The 14,330-nt window shown below is 37.5% G+C and overlaps 1 protein-coding gene across 3 annotated transcripts in view; it reads left to right on the top strand.

Annotated features, from left to right (window-relative positions):
- Positions 1 to 14,330, top strand: part of PPP3CC (protein phosphatase 3 catalytic subunit gamma) — a 99,914-nt gene that overhangs the window by 52,950 nt on the left and 32,634 nt on the right. For all 3 annotated transcript variants that reach the window (XM_042983277.1, XM_042983278.1, XM_015542788.2), the window contains exons 5-6: positions 11,188 to 11,333; positions 12,749 to 12,888. In XM_042983277.1, coding sequence (XP_042839211.1) covers positions 11,188 to 11,333; positions 12,749 to 12,888 — 286 coding nt within the window. The remainder of the gene's footprint in view (positions 1 to 11,187; positions 11,334 to 12,748; positions 12,889 to 14,330) is intronic.

Raw genomic sequence — 14,330 nt, 5'->3', positions numbered from 1 at the left:
AGCACTCACAGTTGACTCTTAACATTCAGTGTGATGGTAACTAAATTGGGCTTGAGAGAACTTGCCCCAGGGCATTTGTGCTTATTGTTTCTTGTCTTCCCAGATAGCTATCTGTTTATATATAAGACCTACATCCTTACTTCATTCTTGTCATCTCCTCAGAGACTTTCTTCCCTGGTTCCTTTTTCTAAATTAAAGATCTCATCATTTTACTCTCATACCTTGTCTTTTTTTTAATGGTATCCATCAACGCCTGAAATTTATATATATATATTTTTATATAAAATTTATATTCAAGGGGCATCTCGGTGGCTTAGTTGGTTAAGTGTCTGACTTCAGCTCAGGTCATGATCTTGTGGTTCACGAGTTCGAGCCCTACGTTGAGCTAGGTGCTGACAGCTCAGAGCCTGGAGCCTGCTTTGGATTCTGTGTCTTCCTCTCTCTCTATCCCTCCCTCTCTTGCACTCTGTCTCTCTGTCTCTCTGTCTCTCTCTCTCTCTCAAAAATAAATAATCATTTAAAACTTTTTTATTTAGTATTCTTTAAAAAAATTAAATTTATATTTAAAAAATATATTTATTTGTTTGTTGTTTTTCTATCCTGCCGTAAGTTAAATTCCATGATGACATGTTTTATCCACTGTTATTTTTCCAGAATAGTATCTAATAACTCATTGGAGATGTTTAAAAATAGTGGTTGTGGGGCGCCTGGGTGGCTCAGTCGGTTCGGCGTCCGACTTCGGCTCAGGTTACGATCTCGCGGTCCGTGAGTTCGAGCCCTCCATCGGGCTCTGGGCTGATGGCTCAGAGCCTGGAGCCTGCTTCCAATTCTGTGTCTCCCTCTCTCTCTGCCCCTCCCCCGTTCATGCTCTGTCTCTCTCTGTCTCAAAAATAAATAAAAAAACGTTAAAAAAATAAATAAATAAAAATAAAAATAAAAATAGTGGTTGAATTAATTTGTTAAATGAATGATCATCTAGGACTTTTGTATCTTAGCACAAATTCTCAGAAGAGAATTACTAAGTCAGAGAGCATGAACATTTTAAAAGACTTTTTGATACATACTCTAAATAGTCCTCCAAAAAGATTATATATCAGTTTATATTTTAATGAAGTTTTATATTTTTATATAAGGTGAAAAGAAAATACTGAAATAAAAACCACAAAATTTTACCTTTTCTCATTCCTAAAATTTAGTATATTCTGTATAAAATAAGGAAGCTGAACTAAATTCTTGGATATTGTCTGGCTCTAAAATCTGCTTCTTTCCTCAAATAATAATAAATATATACAAATGTTTTATTGTCATATAACTGATGGTTTGATCAGATTTCACTTTGTGTCCTATTCCAATGATTATCTTGGAGGAATCTATTATAAAATATTTAAAGTTTTATTCCCCCCAAAATATTCAAAGTTGAAAAAAACTGATCCTGGGTGACTCACTCGGTTAAATGAGCGACTCTTGATTTCAGCTCAGGTCATGACCTCATAGTTCATGCGTTTGAGCCCCACATCAGACTCCACTCAGTCGCTGTGCAGAGTCTGCTTGGCATTCTCTTTCTCTCTCCCTCTCTGCCCCTCCTGTGTCTCTCTCTCAAAATAAATAAATAAACTTAAAAAAAAAAACTTTTAAATTTGTTTTCTGAGACTCAAGAGTTTATCCAATCCTTGGCCCCAAAATCCCTTTAATTAATACAACTTGGTAGTGTTTCATATGCTCATATTAACTCTCGTTACCATAGCTTCCTACACTGAAGATGACAGTTGTAATGATGGCCTTTCTCCTAGTAGATCCTGAAAGGAAAGGTCATTCTTATTACAAAAAAGTTTAGAGAATGAACACTTAAAAAAAAAATTCCTGGGGCGCCTGGGTGGCGCAGTCGGTTAAGCGTCCGACTTCAGCCAGGTCACGATCTTGCAGTCCGTGAGTTCGAGCCCCGCGTCAGGCTCTGGGCTGATGGCTCGGAGCCTGGAGCCTGTTTCCGATTCTGTGTCTCCCTCTCTCTCTGCCCCTCCCCCGTTCATGCTCTGTCTCTCTCTGTCCCAAAAATAAATAAAAAAACGTTGAAAAAAAAAAATTAAAAAAAAAAAAATTCCTCTGACAGAACAGTCAGCTACAAGTGGGCTTTTGCTCTACAGATCATTCCAGCCCTTGGGACTTATTAGAATAAACAGTTCAAATCAGTAGGTAATAACCAGGAAATTTTTTTTTAAAGTTAGATCTCTTGGTGAATGTTTAAATTGCTATAAAGTATTTGAACAGCAGTTTTGGAGTTTCTGTAAAAATTTTTGACCCAGCAATTTGGCTTCTAGGAATTTATCATGCAGATTATATAGGTGTTTTGTTTTTGGTTTTGGTTTTTTTTTGGATTGTATAGGTTTTTTAATGCTATATAACAAATTACCACAAATTTAGCTGTTTATTTATTTTTAAAGTTTATTTTGAGAGAGAGAGCATGGGGGAGGAGCAGAGAGAGGGAGATAGAGAGAGAGAGAGAGAGAGAGAGAGAGAGAGAGAGAGAGAGAATATCCCAAGCAGGCTCCACACTGTCAGTGCAGGGCCTGATGTGGGGCTTGAACCTTAAACTGTGAGATCATGACCTGAGCCACAGCCAAGAGTCAGATGCTTAACCGACTGAGCCACCCAGGCGCCCCAGGCTTATTTATTTTTAAATATTTATTTTGAGAGAGAGAGAGAGAGAGAGAGCGCACATGCAAACACACATATGCATGTGAGTGGGGGAGGGACAGAGAGAGAGGGAGACAGAGAATCCCAAGCAGGCTTGGTACTGTCAGCACAGAGCCAGATGCGGGCTTGATCTCACTGACTGTGAGATCATGACCTGAGCGGAAACCAAGAGTTGGACGCTTAGCCAACTGAGCCACCCAGGCGCCCTTGAGAGAGAGAGAATTTGAATATCAGTAAGGGACTGCTTAAATAAGTGATAATATGTTTTAAAAAATGGAATACTAGGCAGCTATTGAAAGATCACCGTGGGCCTAGATGTGCTCCTTTGTAAATTAAAAATACATAATGTGTAGGGGCATACACACACAGACACACATACACACACACACACACACACACACACACACACACACGAGGAATAGAGAGAGAGAGAGAGAGAGCAGAAGAAATTGATAGCAGTGATTATCTGTGGGGAGTTGAGTCAGCAGGACTTGTATTTTTGATTTTGTATCTTCCTGTGGTGCTGCTGGAGTTGTGCTTCATCACCACCGTGTACTACTACTGTAATAAACTTTTAAACTGGTAACTTAAAATCCACCTGGATGGGTGCCAAGCATTTAAGAGGCTTTTTAAAGACCCCAGATAATTGTCCTGCATGCAGCAGTTTAGCACACCTGCTCCAGAGGTTTGGAAAATATCTACTATTTTTCATTTGAGAACCACTTCACCAAATAGTTGAAAAATTGCAACTATTTTGTATTATTTTTCTAAGCCAAATATGGGGATATTACTCATTACACTTCTCTTTCTTTACCTGGGAAAATTAAATAATGCGTATCAAGCAGTTGACAAAGGCCCTAGAATGATTAGTATTTAGCAATAGATAAGTAATAAGAAAGCTGCCTCAGGATGCCTCTGTTCTGAATTAAGGTTTAGGTTTTTTTAGGCAACATTTTATCCAGTTCTTCCTCTGTTTTATCAGAATTCTTTTTTTGACTAGTATAAATTGGCTCAGACTATTTTTAGAAGATGGAACAATAGGTTTGGGAAACATTTTAAGTGTTCTCATTTTTTACAGAATTTCTTATCTTCGGTTTTTATTTGCTTTTCACATGCTTTAAACCAGGTTTCTTTTCTTCTCTTATCTACAGACATACTCCTGTTTCATTCTAATGCTACATCTGAAATGTGAATAAATCTTGGAACAAATACACGAATATAATTTCAAATTTTGTTCTTATAAGCAAGGAGCATGTGTGCTGCTTTGCATGGATATTTTCAGTGATAAGCTGATCTCTCGTAAAGGGCCACCATGGCTTTTAGAATCAGCACCTTATAATTACTGCTAAGTGATGCTTAGTTCCAGATTGTGCAGCTGTAGTCGTGAGAGTATTTCTAAGGGAGTTAGAATATTTTGTAAGGGAGGAGTTGTTTTTTCCTTACATCAATTCTTTAAAAAAAATTTTTTTTTGTTTATTTATTTTTGAGAGAGAGAGACAGAGTGCAAGTGGGAGAGGGGCAGAGAGAAAGGGAGACACAGAATCCGAAGCAGGCTCCAGGCTCCAAGCTTTCAGCACAGAGCCCAACATGGGGCTTGAACTCACAAACCACGAAATCATGACCTGAGCTGTAGTCGAACGCTTAACCGACTGAGCCTCCCAGGTGCCACTCTTACATCAATTTTTGAATTGCTTTATATTGCAGGGGTCTTTAAATACTCCTCTCAGGGTACCTGGGTGGCTCAGTCAGTTGGGTGACTGACTCTTGATTTTACCTCAGTTCCTGGGATCGAGCCCCACATGGGGCTATGTGCTGGCAGCGTGGAGCTTGCTTGGGATTCTTTTCTCTCTCCCTGCCCTTCTCCCACTTGTGCTCTCTCTCAAAATAAATAAATATTTACAAAAAATAGGGGTGCCTTGGTGGCTTAGTCAGTTAAGTGTCTGACTCTTGATTTTGGCTCAAGTCATGACCTTGGGGTTAGTGAGTTCAAGCACAGCATTAGGCTCTGCGCTGACAGTGTGAGCCTGCTTGGGACTCTCTCTACCTCTCTCTCTTCCCCTCTCCCACTTGTGCTGTCCCTCAAAAATTAAATAAACATTAAAAAGAAAACCGTATTGTTATGACAGTTTATATTTTGGACAAGTTTTTTCTTTTTTAATAAACAAATATTGTTTGTCGTTAATTACAGTATTATTTATAGTAGTAAGAGATAGGTGTGGTTAGATTGTGGTATATCCTTAAAGTGAAATTCTCTGTAGATATAAAAGAAATAATTACAAAGCTCTCCGTATAAAGATGTTCTCCAAAATATGTTAAGTACAAAAAGTGAGTGCAAAGCAGTGTACATATGCTTCCATTTATGTAAAAAGCAAAAGGATGTTGAAAAGAGAGTAAATGTACACATCTTGTGTGTTTGCATACAGTATCTTTGTAAAGACACCCAGAAAACTAGTAACACTAGTTGCCTTCAGGGAGTGGGTAGGAGGAGTAGGAGTATGAGACACCATATAATCTTTTGTGACTTTTGCTTTTGAACCATGTAAATGTAATTTTTTTTTAAATAATGAAAGCAAATGAAAATGAAGACAAGTGTGTAATCAGTGGCTAGACCAGGTCATGGTTTCTTACAAATAGTGCTGACTCTCAAAATTACTTTTTTTTAAATTTTTTTAAGATTTTATTTTTTTAAGTGGGGCTCAAACTCACAACCCTGAGATAAAGAGTCACATGCTCCACCAACTGAGCCAGCCCGGAGCCCCTCAAAATCACTTTAGAGAATATTGTTGAAATTTTGTTTTGTGAATGTTATATTATTGATACTAGTTAGAACTTGTATCATCTGTGTGATCCCTGTGACTGAGGTGCATTTTTCCTTTATTATAGAAATGATTGTTTTATGAGATGTAGCTTAAAATTTGTCATGAAAATAAAACACTGAGTCAACTAATTTAATGTTTGGGAATTACATATTTGGCTATTTAAATTCTCCTAGTAGATATTTCATTTCAAATAATGATTGGGAGGAGTATCACATGGTATTAAGAGCATAAGTAGGTTCAATTTCCAGTCCTGCCACTTACTAGCTTGCAACTTTGGGCAAGTAGGCCCAGTTCCTTCAGTTTTTTAATACTAATAGCACTTGTTTCATAGAGTTTCTGTGAAGATAAAATAATTTTATTAGTTAACACTTACATAGTATCTGCTGTGTGCCAGACATTATCAAAGCATTTTACATATATGAATTCATTTAATCTTCACAGCAGTCTTGTAACATAGATATGTATTGTTATTATGCCCATTTATAGATGAGGAAATCAAAGCACAAGGCATGAAGTAATTTGTGCTGAGTACCACAGCTAGTAAGCCAAGGTTCAGATCAGGGCAGTCAGGTTCCAAACTCCATTTTCTTGACCACCATGCTGTGTAGAACACATAGCTCCCTGATGGCACAGATGAATTGTGAGCCTTCAACAAATTTCAATAATAAAGGTAATATAATAATAAATGTTACTATGAAAGTTATATATTCATTGGAGAAAATACAGATAAACGAAGTAAACAAAATATATAGATATCATCTTCAGTCTAACCCCTCAGAAAACAAATATGTTGGTATTTATATACCTATTCATATACTTTAAGAAAATAACATTTTGGGGCACTTGGGTGGCTCAGTCTGACTTTGGCTCAAATCATGATCTCGTGGGTTTGTGTGTTTGAGCCCCGCATTGGGCTCTGTGCTGACAGCCTAGAGCCTGCTTCAGATTCTGTGTCTCCCCTTCTCTCTGCCCTTCCCTGCTGCTTGTGTGCACGCTCTCGGAAAAAAAAAATGAATAAACTTAAAAAAAGTTTTTTTAAAGAAAATAGCATCTTGTAAACTATTTTGGTCATGTGTTAATACAGCATTAACTCCTTTTTGCTTAATTTGATTCATCATCTCCTGGGTTTTTGAAAAAATTTTATCAAATTTTTTTATTTTAATTTCAGTATAGTTAACATGTAGCATTATCTTAGTTTCATGTGTACAATATAGTGATTCAACAATTCTATACATTACTCAGTACTCATCATAAGTGTACTCTTTTTTAAAATTTTTTTAATGTTTGTTTATTTTTGAGAGAGAGGGAGAGAGAGACAGAGCCCGAGTCGGGGAGGGGCAGAGACACAGGGAGACACAGAATCTGAAGCAGGCTCCAGGCTCTGAGCTATCAACACACAGCCCTACGTGGGGTTTAAACCTATTTGCCATGAGATCATAACCTGAGCAGAAGTCAGACATCCAACCAACTGAGCCACCAGGAGTCCTGATAAGTCATAATCCCTTTATCTGTTTCACCCATCCCCCTATCCACCTCCCCTCTGGAAACCATCAGTTTGTTCTTTATAGTTAAGAGTCAGTTTCTTGGTTTGTTTTTCTCTCTGTCTCTCTCTTTTTTTTCTTTTGTTTCTTAAATTCCATATAAATGAAATAATATGATATTTCTTTCTCTGACTGACTTATTTTACTTAGCATTATACTCTCTAGCTCCATCCATGTCATTGCAAATGGCAAGATTTCCTTATTTTTATGGCTGAATAATATTCCTGTGTGTGTGTGTGTGTGTGTGTGTGTGTGTGTGTGTGTGTGTGTGTGTATTACATCTTTATCCATCTGTTGATGGACACTTGGGCTGCTTCCATAATTTGGCTATTGTAAATAATGCTGCAGTAAATGTAAGAGTGAATATATCCTTTCAAATTAGTGTTTTTGTATTCTTTGGGTAAATACCCAGTGGTGCGAAAACTGGATCATGGAGTAGTTCAATTTTTAATTTTTTGAAGACCCTCCATACTGTGTTCCACAGTGGCTGCACCAGTTTGCATTTCCACCACCAGTGCACAAAGGTTACTTTTTCTTCACATCCTCACCAACACTTGTTTGTTGTGTAACCTCCTGTTTTAATGTACAAAATGGAGTTAAGATACTGTATTGCTTGCCATCTTTCTCTAGATTTGGTATTCTTTTGGAAGTAAGCTAAGGAATTCTTTTGAGGCATTCATAGAGGTTTCTCCAAAGAAGACCTACATACAGCCAACAGACACATGAAAGATGCTCAATATCGCTAATCATCAGGGAAATGCAAATCAAAACCACAATGAGCTATATCACCTCACACTAGTCAGAATGGCTAGTATCAAAAAGACAAGAAATAGCACGTGTTGGCGAAGGTGGGGAGATAAGGGAACCCTTGGATTCTGTTGATGGGAGTGTAAATCGGTGCAGCCGGTATGGAAAACACTATGGAGTTTCCTTAAAAAATTAAAAATAAAAGTATCATACGATCCAATAATTCTATCACTTAGATACTTACCCAAGGAAAACACAAACACTAATTTGAAAGATAAATGCAGGGGCGCCTGGGTGGCTCGGTCAGTTAAGCGTCCGACTTCAGCTCAGGTCATGATCTCACGGTCTGTGAGTTCGAGCCCCGCGTCGGGCTCTGTGCTGACAGCTCAGAGCCTGGAGCCTGTTTCAGATTCTGTGTCTCCCTCTCTCTCTGCCCCTCCCCTCTTCACGCTCTGTCTCTCTCTGTCTCAAAAATAAAAATAAACGTTAAAAAAAAATTAAAAAAACAAAAAAAAAAGAAAGATAAATGCACCCTTATGTTTATTGTAGCATTATTTACAGTAGTCAAGATATGGAAGCAACACAAGTGTCCCTTGATAGATAAATATATAAAGAAGACAGACACACACACACACACACACACACACACACACACAGGAATATTACTCAGCCGTAAAAAAAAGAATGAAATCTTGCCATTTGTTACAACATAGATGGACTTAGAGGATATTATATTAAGTGAAATGAATCAGAGAATCAGGCAGAGAAAGACAAATACCATGATTTCACTTATATGTGGAATCTGAAAAACAAAACAGAAACAAACAGACTCATTACCTAGAACAAATCTGTAGCCAGAGGGGAAACAAATGGGAGAATGGACCAAATGGGTTAAGGTGATTAAGAGATACAAACTTCCAGTTAGAAAATAAATAAGTCACAAGGATGAAAAGTATAGCATAGAGCATATAGTCAATAATATTGTAATAACTATATGATGAAGATAACAACTACTCTTATCATGGTGAACATTGCATAATGTGTAGAATTGTTGAATCACCCTGTTGTACATCGGAAACTAATATGACATTGCATGTCAGCTGTACTTCAATTTAAAAAAATCCCTGCCTATATGCAAGCTTAAGACTCTTACAGAGGAATTTCTTTTTTTTTTTTTTTTTAGTTTATTTATTTTGAGAGAGAGAGAGCACACGTGCTCACAGGAGTAAGGGGAGGGTCAGAGAGAAGAGAGGGAGAAGCTCAAGCAGGCTCCGTGCTGTCACCGCAGAGGCCAGTGCGGGGCTTGATCCCACAAACTGCGAGATCATGACCGGAGCTGAAATCAAGAGTCAGTCACTCAACTGACTGAGCCACGCAGGCTCCCCCTTACAAGGGAATTTCTTATTGACATTGACAACAGAGGGAACTCTGGCTACAAGGATTTTCAGGAGAAAAAGTCAATCACTGGCCACAAATGAAAGGATTTTTTGTTTGATTTTTTTTCTTACGTAGACTTTATGGCCAATATGAATCTACTTTCATAATAGCCAAAATTTAATAGTGTTCAAATAAAAAGAATATAAGGATGTAATTATAAGGAGATGTAAAGATGCCTAAGATCTGGCTCCTATTAACTTGGTTGTCATAATAGAGTTAGCATATGTTGTGAAATAGATGATCTGAACTGCTGTCATGGTAATAGAGAATGCTCTGAAAGTTTTTAAAGGAACCCACAAACTCCCTCAAATCTTGACAATAAAGAGAAAATCTTCACATTCAAGGATAGAAAGCTTTATAACCTCAGATATGGTCTCTTGGTTTATACCTTCCCTTTAGGAATGTCTCTCCAGACATGTCTTGTCAACCATGCATTGTACTCTGGCCCAAATTTAGACCATTACCCTTCACTTTATTCTCCATGGCTTGCCACAACCAGGCGCTGATACTTAAATACAAGAAGGAAATACACAAATAATCATCAACTGCATAATCTTAACTCGCTTGCTGTAGCTTTGTAGCTCTAGGTCCTGTAGGCTCTGTTTCATCTTCACAGAATCTTGGAAGAGAAGGAGCTCAGTTCTGTAGGGCTGCCTGCCTGCATGATCTTTGGCCTTCTCTACCAACATGCCCTTCCAAGCATGACTTGACTCTGAAATCCAAGGCCAAAGAAGAAGAAAATATTCCCTTTCTTTTTAAACTAAAGCCATCTTTCAGTTTCTCACCTGTTAGTTCATGATGGATTCTTTCTGGATAATTGTGGAGACTGTACCCTCTGCTCACTGGAGTATTTCCTTGTTCTTTAGCCCCAACATGACAACCACATCAAAATACAATTCATTAAGATGAGCATTTTTACATAAAATAGAATCAGGACAAAATTTACTTAAAGACTTTAAAAATCATGAGCAAAGATTATTGATATTTTATTGATTACTCTTTTTTTTTTTAATTTAATGTTTATTTTTGAGAGAGAGAGAGACAGAACATGAGTGGGAGAGGGGCAGAGAGAGAATGGAGACACAGAATCCAAAGCAGGCTCCAGGCTCTGAGCTGTCAGCACAGAACCCGATGCTGGGCTCGAACTTGGGAATGGCGAGATCATGACCTAGGCCAGTGTCGCAGACACCCAATCAACTGAGCCACCCAGGCTCCCCTTTTATTGATTACTCTTAAAACATCAGTTTCCACTTGCATGTCTTCAGTACCCCCAAGGAGTCTTTTTAGACCCAACAAAATATTCAGGCTTACAGGACTGCCAGGGGCCATACTGGCATTCATCTACTTAGGAGGATACAGTCCAGGAAGGGGCAGGGCTAGGCATCCCTTTTCAGTGGAGTAGTCCTCATAGGAGTGGGTATAGCAGTCCAAAGGTTTTCTGCCTTTCACTTCTTCCTTCCCCATCCCCCTCCAAGTCACAGCTCAGGTGCAGGAAAACAACATCCACATTGTGCAGATCAGGGAGCCACCATGGGTTAGAAGCCTCATATAGTACAACTGCTAATATCTCCCATAGAAGCTTTATTGGTATAGATTCCAGGGTCCCCTAGGGACATACCTTGAGTCATCCCACTCAGAAGTTCAAAGCTATAGCTTCCCACCAGGTAATTGAGTGATTTTTACCGTAAGCAATGTTGCCTAGTAACACAGCTGACATTCACCTTATCAGGTTTCCAGGGCAAAAGAGATAGAAAGTTAATCCAAGGTCACACTTGTCTTTAAGGAGATTTTTTTTACCTTTTATCCACAACTTCTCAAGAGTATTTTTATAAAGATGACTGTGATTTCAAATTTGCCTGAAATAAATGGCTTTGAAGTAGCTTCATAATTTTCTGTCCTATAATGGTAAATTTTAGCTTTTCTTCCTTTGACTGTTTTTCCTTTTTTGATAGGTCGAATCAAATATTCTGAACAGGTGTATGATGCGTGTATGGAGACATTTGACTGTCTTCCACTTGCTGCCCTCTTAAACCAGCAGTTTCTGTGTGTACATGGAGGGATGTCACCTGAAATTACTAGTTTAGATGACATTAGGAAAGTAAGTAATCTTTCATTAGTCTCATGGAGTATATATATCTTTAGTTCAGTTTTTTTGGTTTTTTGTTTTTTTGCAGTCAGCTAATATGCCTCTGTCTGAAAATTTTTAAATACTGATAATCAAAAGTAAGAAACTGGAAATCACCTACAATCTCATTATTGGGAGATAACTACTGATAATATTTTGCTATTCCAGAAAATTTCTGTAAATTTTAATGAAATCTGTACTTTTACCAAGTAGAAACATAACATATTTTGGGTACAGTCCTGAGACTTTAAATAAATTGTGTAGCAATACGAAAGGAAGGAAATCAGGATTCTAATCCCTGTCCTGCAGTCAATTGTGCAATCTTGACCAAATCCCTTAAGTCTTAGTCACATTTTCTTCTCTGGGAAATAAGGAAGTTAGAATGGATGGTCTGAGGACTTCCAGCTCTGAAATTTGTCGACATTGACATTTTAAATGATAGAGTTTAAGTTGCTATACTTGCGTGAGTTGGTGATTATTATTTTCAGGACTTCAAAAAAAGATGATCAATCTTTTTTCACTTCTGTTGTTCTACGTTACCATCTTCTTTTCTCTACCTTTGTATTCTTTTACCTGTCTATGTAAGTACTGAAAGTAAAGATTTTTCTGTTTATAAAACTTTTCTCTGAATTAAAGTCACTTTCCTCAGGGTAAGAGGGTGTGCCTACATCTCTGCTGCCTTATCATCTTTAAAATAACCAGAATTTCTCTTTTACATTGTAAGTCTTGAGTTTCGCAATTCTGAACCAACTGTATTAAAAAAAACACTCTCCTTTCACTTAGTAGAAGTCCTCAGCTACTTTAGTTACTCATTTTGTCTTGGTTTTTACGCTGCTAACCAAAGCAGCAGTGACTAAAGGCTTTAAATTGATAACTTACATTGAAATGCCTCCACTGCATAGAATGGAAAGGATGAAAGTCCTTTACAAAATAAAACTAGAAATCTCCATTGGGATGAGGTAAAAAATGAACAGAACCATTGTAAAACCTTTGCTCCTCTGATGATAACCTTAGCTTACCTAGGCAGTTGAAATGAAGACTTTCCATAGCCTTTCTCAATAATAGTATATCTCTATAGTGGTTGATTTCACATTCGAATTAAATGACTACTGCTTTTAATATTAGGATGTAAAGCAGTCCTTTTCTTAGATGACAGAGATATTTATAAAAATTTATTTCAAGAAAATAATAAAAATTGTATATCCAAATTTGTTAAGTGTTTGTATTCTTCCTAAAGGAACGGTTCTTTAAGGTGCTTGCTGCTTTTTCCCCTAATACATTCTTGTGGGTGGGAGGTTTTTGGCTTTTGGGTTTTTGATGCATACCAGTTTCCAAAAGGTCTTTTGCTTTCATGATTTTTCTTCTTTTGGCTCTTGTGTGTCTTCTAGTTAGACAGGTTTAAAGAACCTCCAGCCTTTGGGCCAGTGTGTGACCTGCTTTGGTCTGATCCCTCAGAGGATTATGGCAGTGAAAAGACCTTGGAGCACTATACCCACAACACTGTCCGAGGGTGCTCTTATTTTTACAGGTAAGCTAATCCTCAAAGTTATAAAATTAGGAAAGGCAATTGCAATATGTTTCATCAAATTATTTTTAAGTATTTTATATCTTTAATTTGTATAGTATCGGACCTTCTGTTTAATTTTTTAATTAACAGAAGGCAGAAAACTCTTGTTTGTTTTGTGTTTTATATCTTAATTGGCATTATGCCCTCATATATGAATACCCTCATGATACTTAAGTGTAATATACTGAACATGATTAAACAGAGTATCTTGCAGTGCTTAAATGTTATTTTCAGACTCTAGATAATCTTGATTATTTGTTCCCAAACATCATTGATAAGCTTTTTTAAAAATAAGGGTTTGTTGACTCTTCCCCCAGAGATTCTGATTGAGTAGGTCTGAGACAGGAAAATCCTGTTATTTTTTAAAAGGTCTCCAACTTTTGGAACCACTGCTATAGGCAAAGATATAAAAAGAACAGGACATTGTGAACTGAGCCCAGGACATTTCCTGGAAGTTGGCTGTTGTCTTAAATCTCACATGAGCTTTTATTGTGTTCTGCCATTCAAAAATAGGGAGGTAGAGGGAGGTTTGAAGTCTAAATATTTTTAGTTCCAATATTTTACTGTGACAAGTGATGCATAAATGTAGTCCCCTAAAAAATCTGTTAATTGCCTAAGATAATATATTCATGAAGTGAAATCCACATACAAAAAGTAAAGAACTTCAAAATTGCCATAGTTTTAACATTTTTCTAAGCAACCTTGTTTTATTCCTTTTTGAATCATTTAAGTTTTACTTCTCTTGGGGCACGTGGGTGGCTCAGTTGGTTAAGCGTCCAACTTCAGCTCAGGTCATGATCTCGTGGTTCATGAGTTCGAGCCCCACATCGGGCTCTGTGCTCCCAGCTCAGAGCCTGGAGCCTGCTTCAGATTCTGTATCTCCGTCTCTCTCTGCCCCTCCACAACTCGTGCTCTGTCTCTCTGTCTCTGTCTCTGTCTCTCTCTCAAATATAAACATTAAAAAAAATTTTTTTTTACTTCTCTTTACATTGCTTAAAATAAAGAGCATCATTTATTTTTTTTATTGTTATTGTTTGTACAGTATAAACTGGTACAGTCTCCTTGGAGATCAGCTTGATAATATCTCTCAATTATAAATGTCCACCCAGGGCCTTTGAACCAGGAGTTCTCCTTCTAAAATGTAATCCTATAGCCATAAGTCAATCCTCGTTATTTATGAATTCTGAGCTGTAAATTTGCCTACTTGCTAAGAATTACTTGTAACTGCAAGGTCACCACTTAAACACTTTCGTGGTCATTCACAGACATGCACACATGCAGAGTAATGCAAAATTCGAGTCACCCCATGTGTGTTCCTAACTGAGGCTAACAAGGAGCTGCTCTGCCTTCTTTTTCCAGCTTTCATACTACAAGACTATCATTATACCATTCTTTCTGTGATC

Source organism: Panthera tigris, chromosome B1 (genome assembly GCF_018350195.1).
Source record: "Panthera tigris isolate Pti1 chromosome B1, P.tigris_Pti1_mat1.1, whole genome shotgun sequence".
Classification (NCBI taxonomy): Eukaryota; Metazoa; Chordata; class Mammalia; order Carnivora; family Felidae; genus Panthera; species Panthera tigris.
This window is presented reverse-complemented; position numbering and strand designations above follow the sequence as displayed.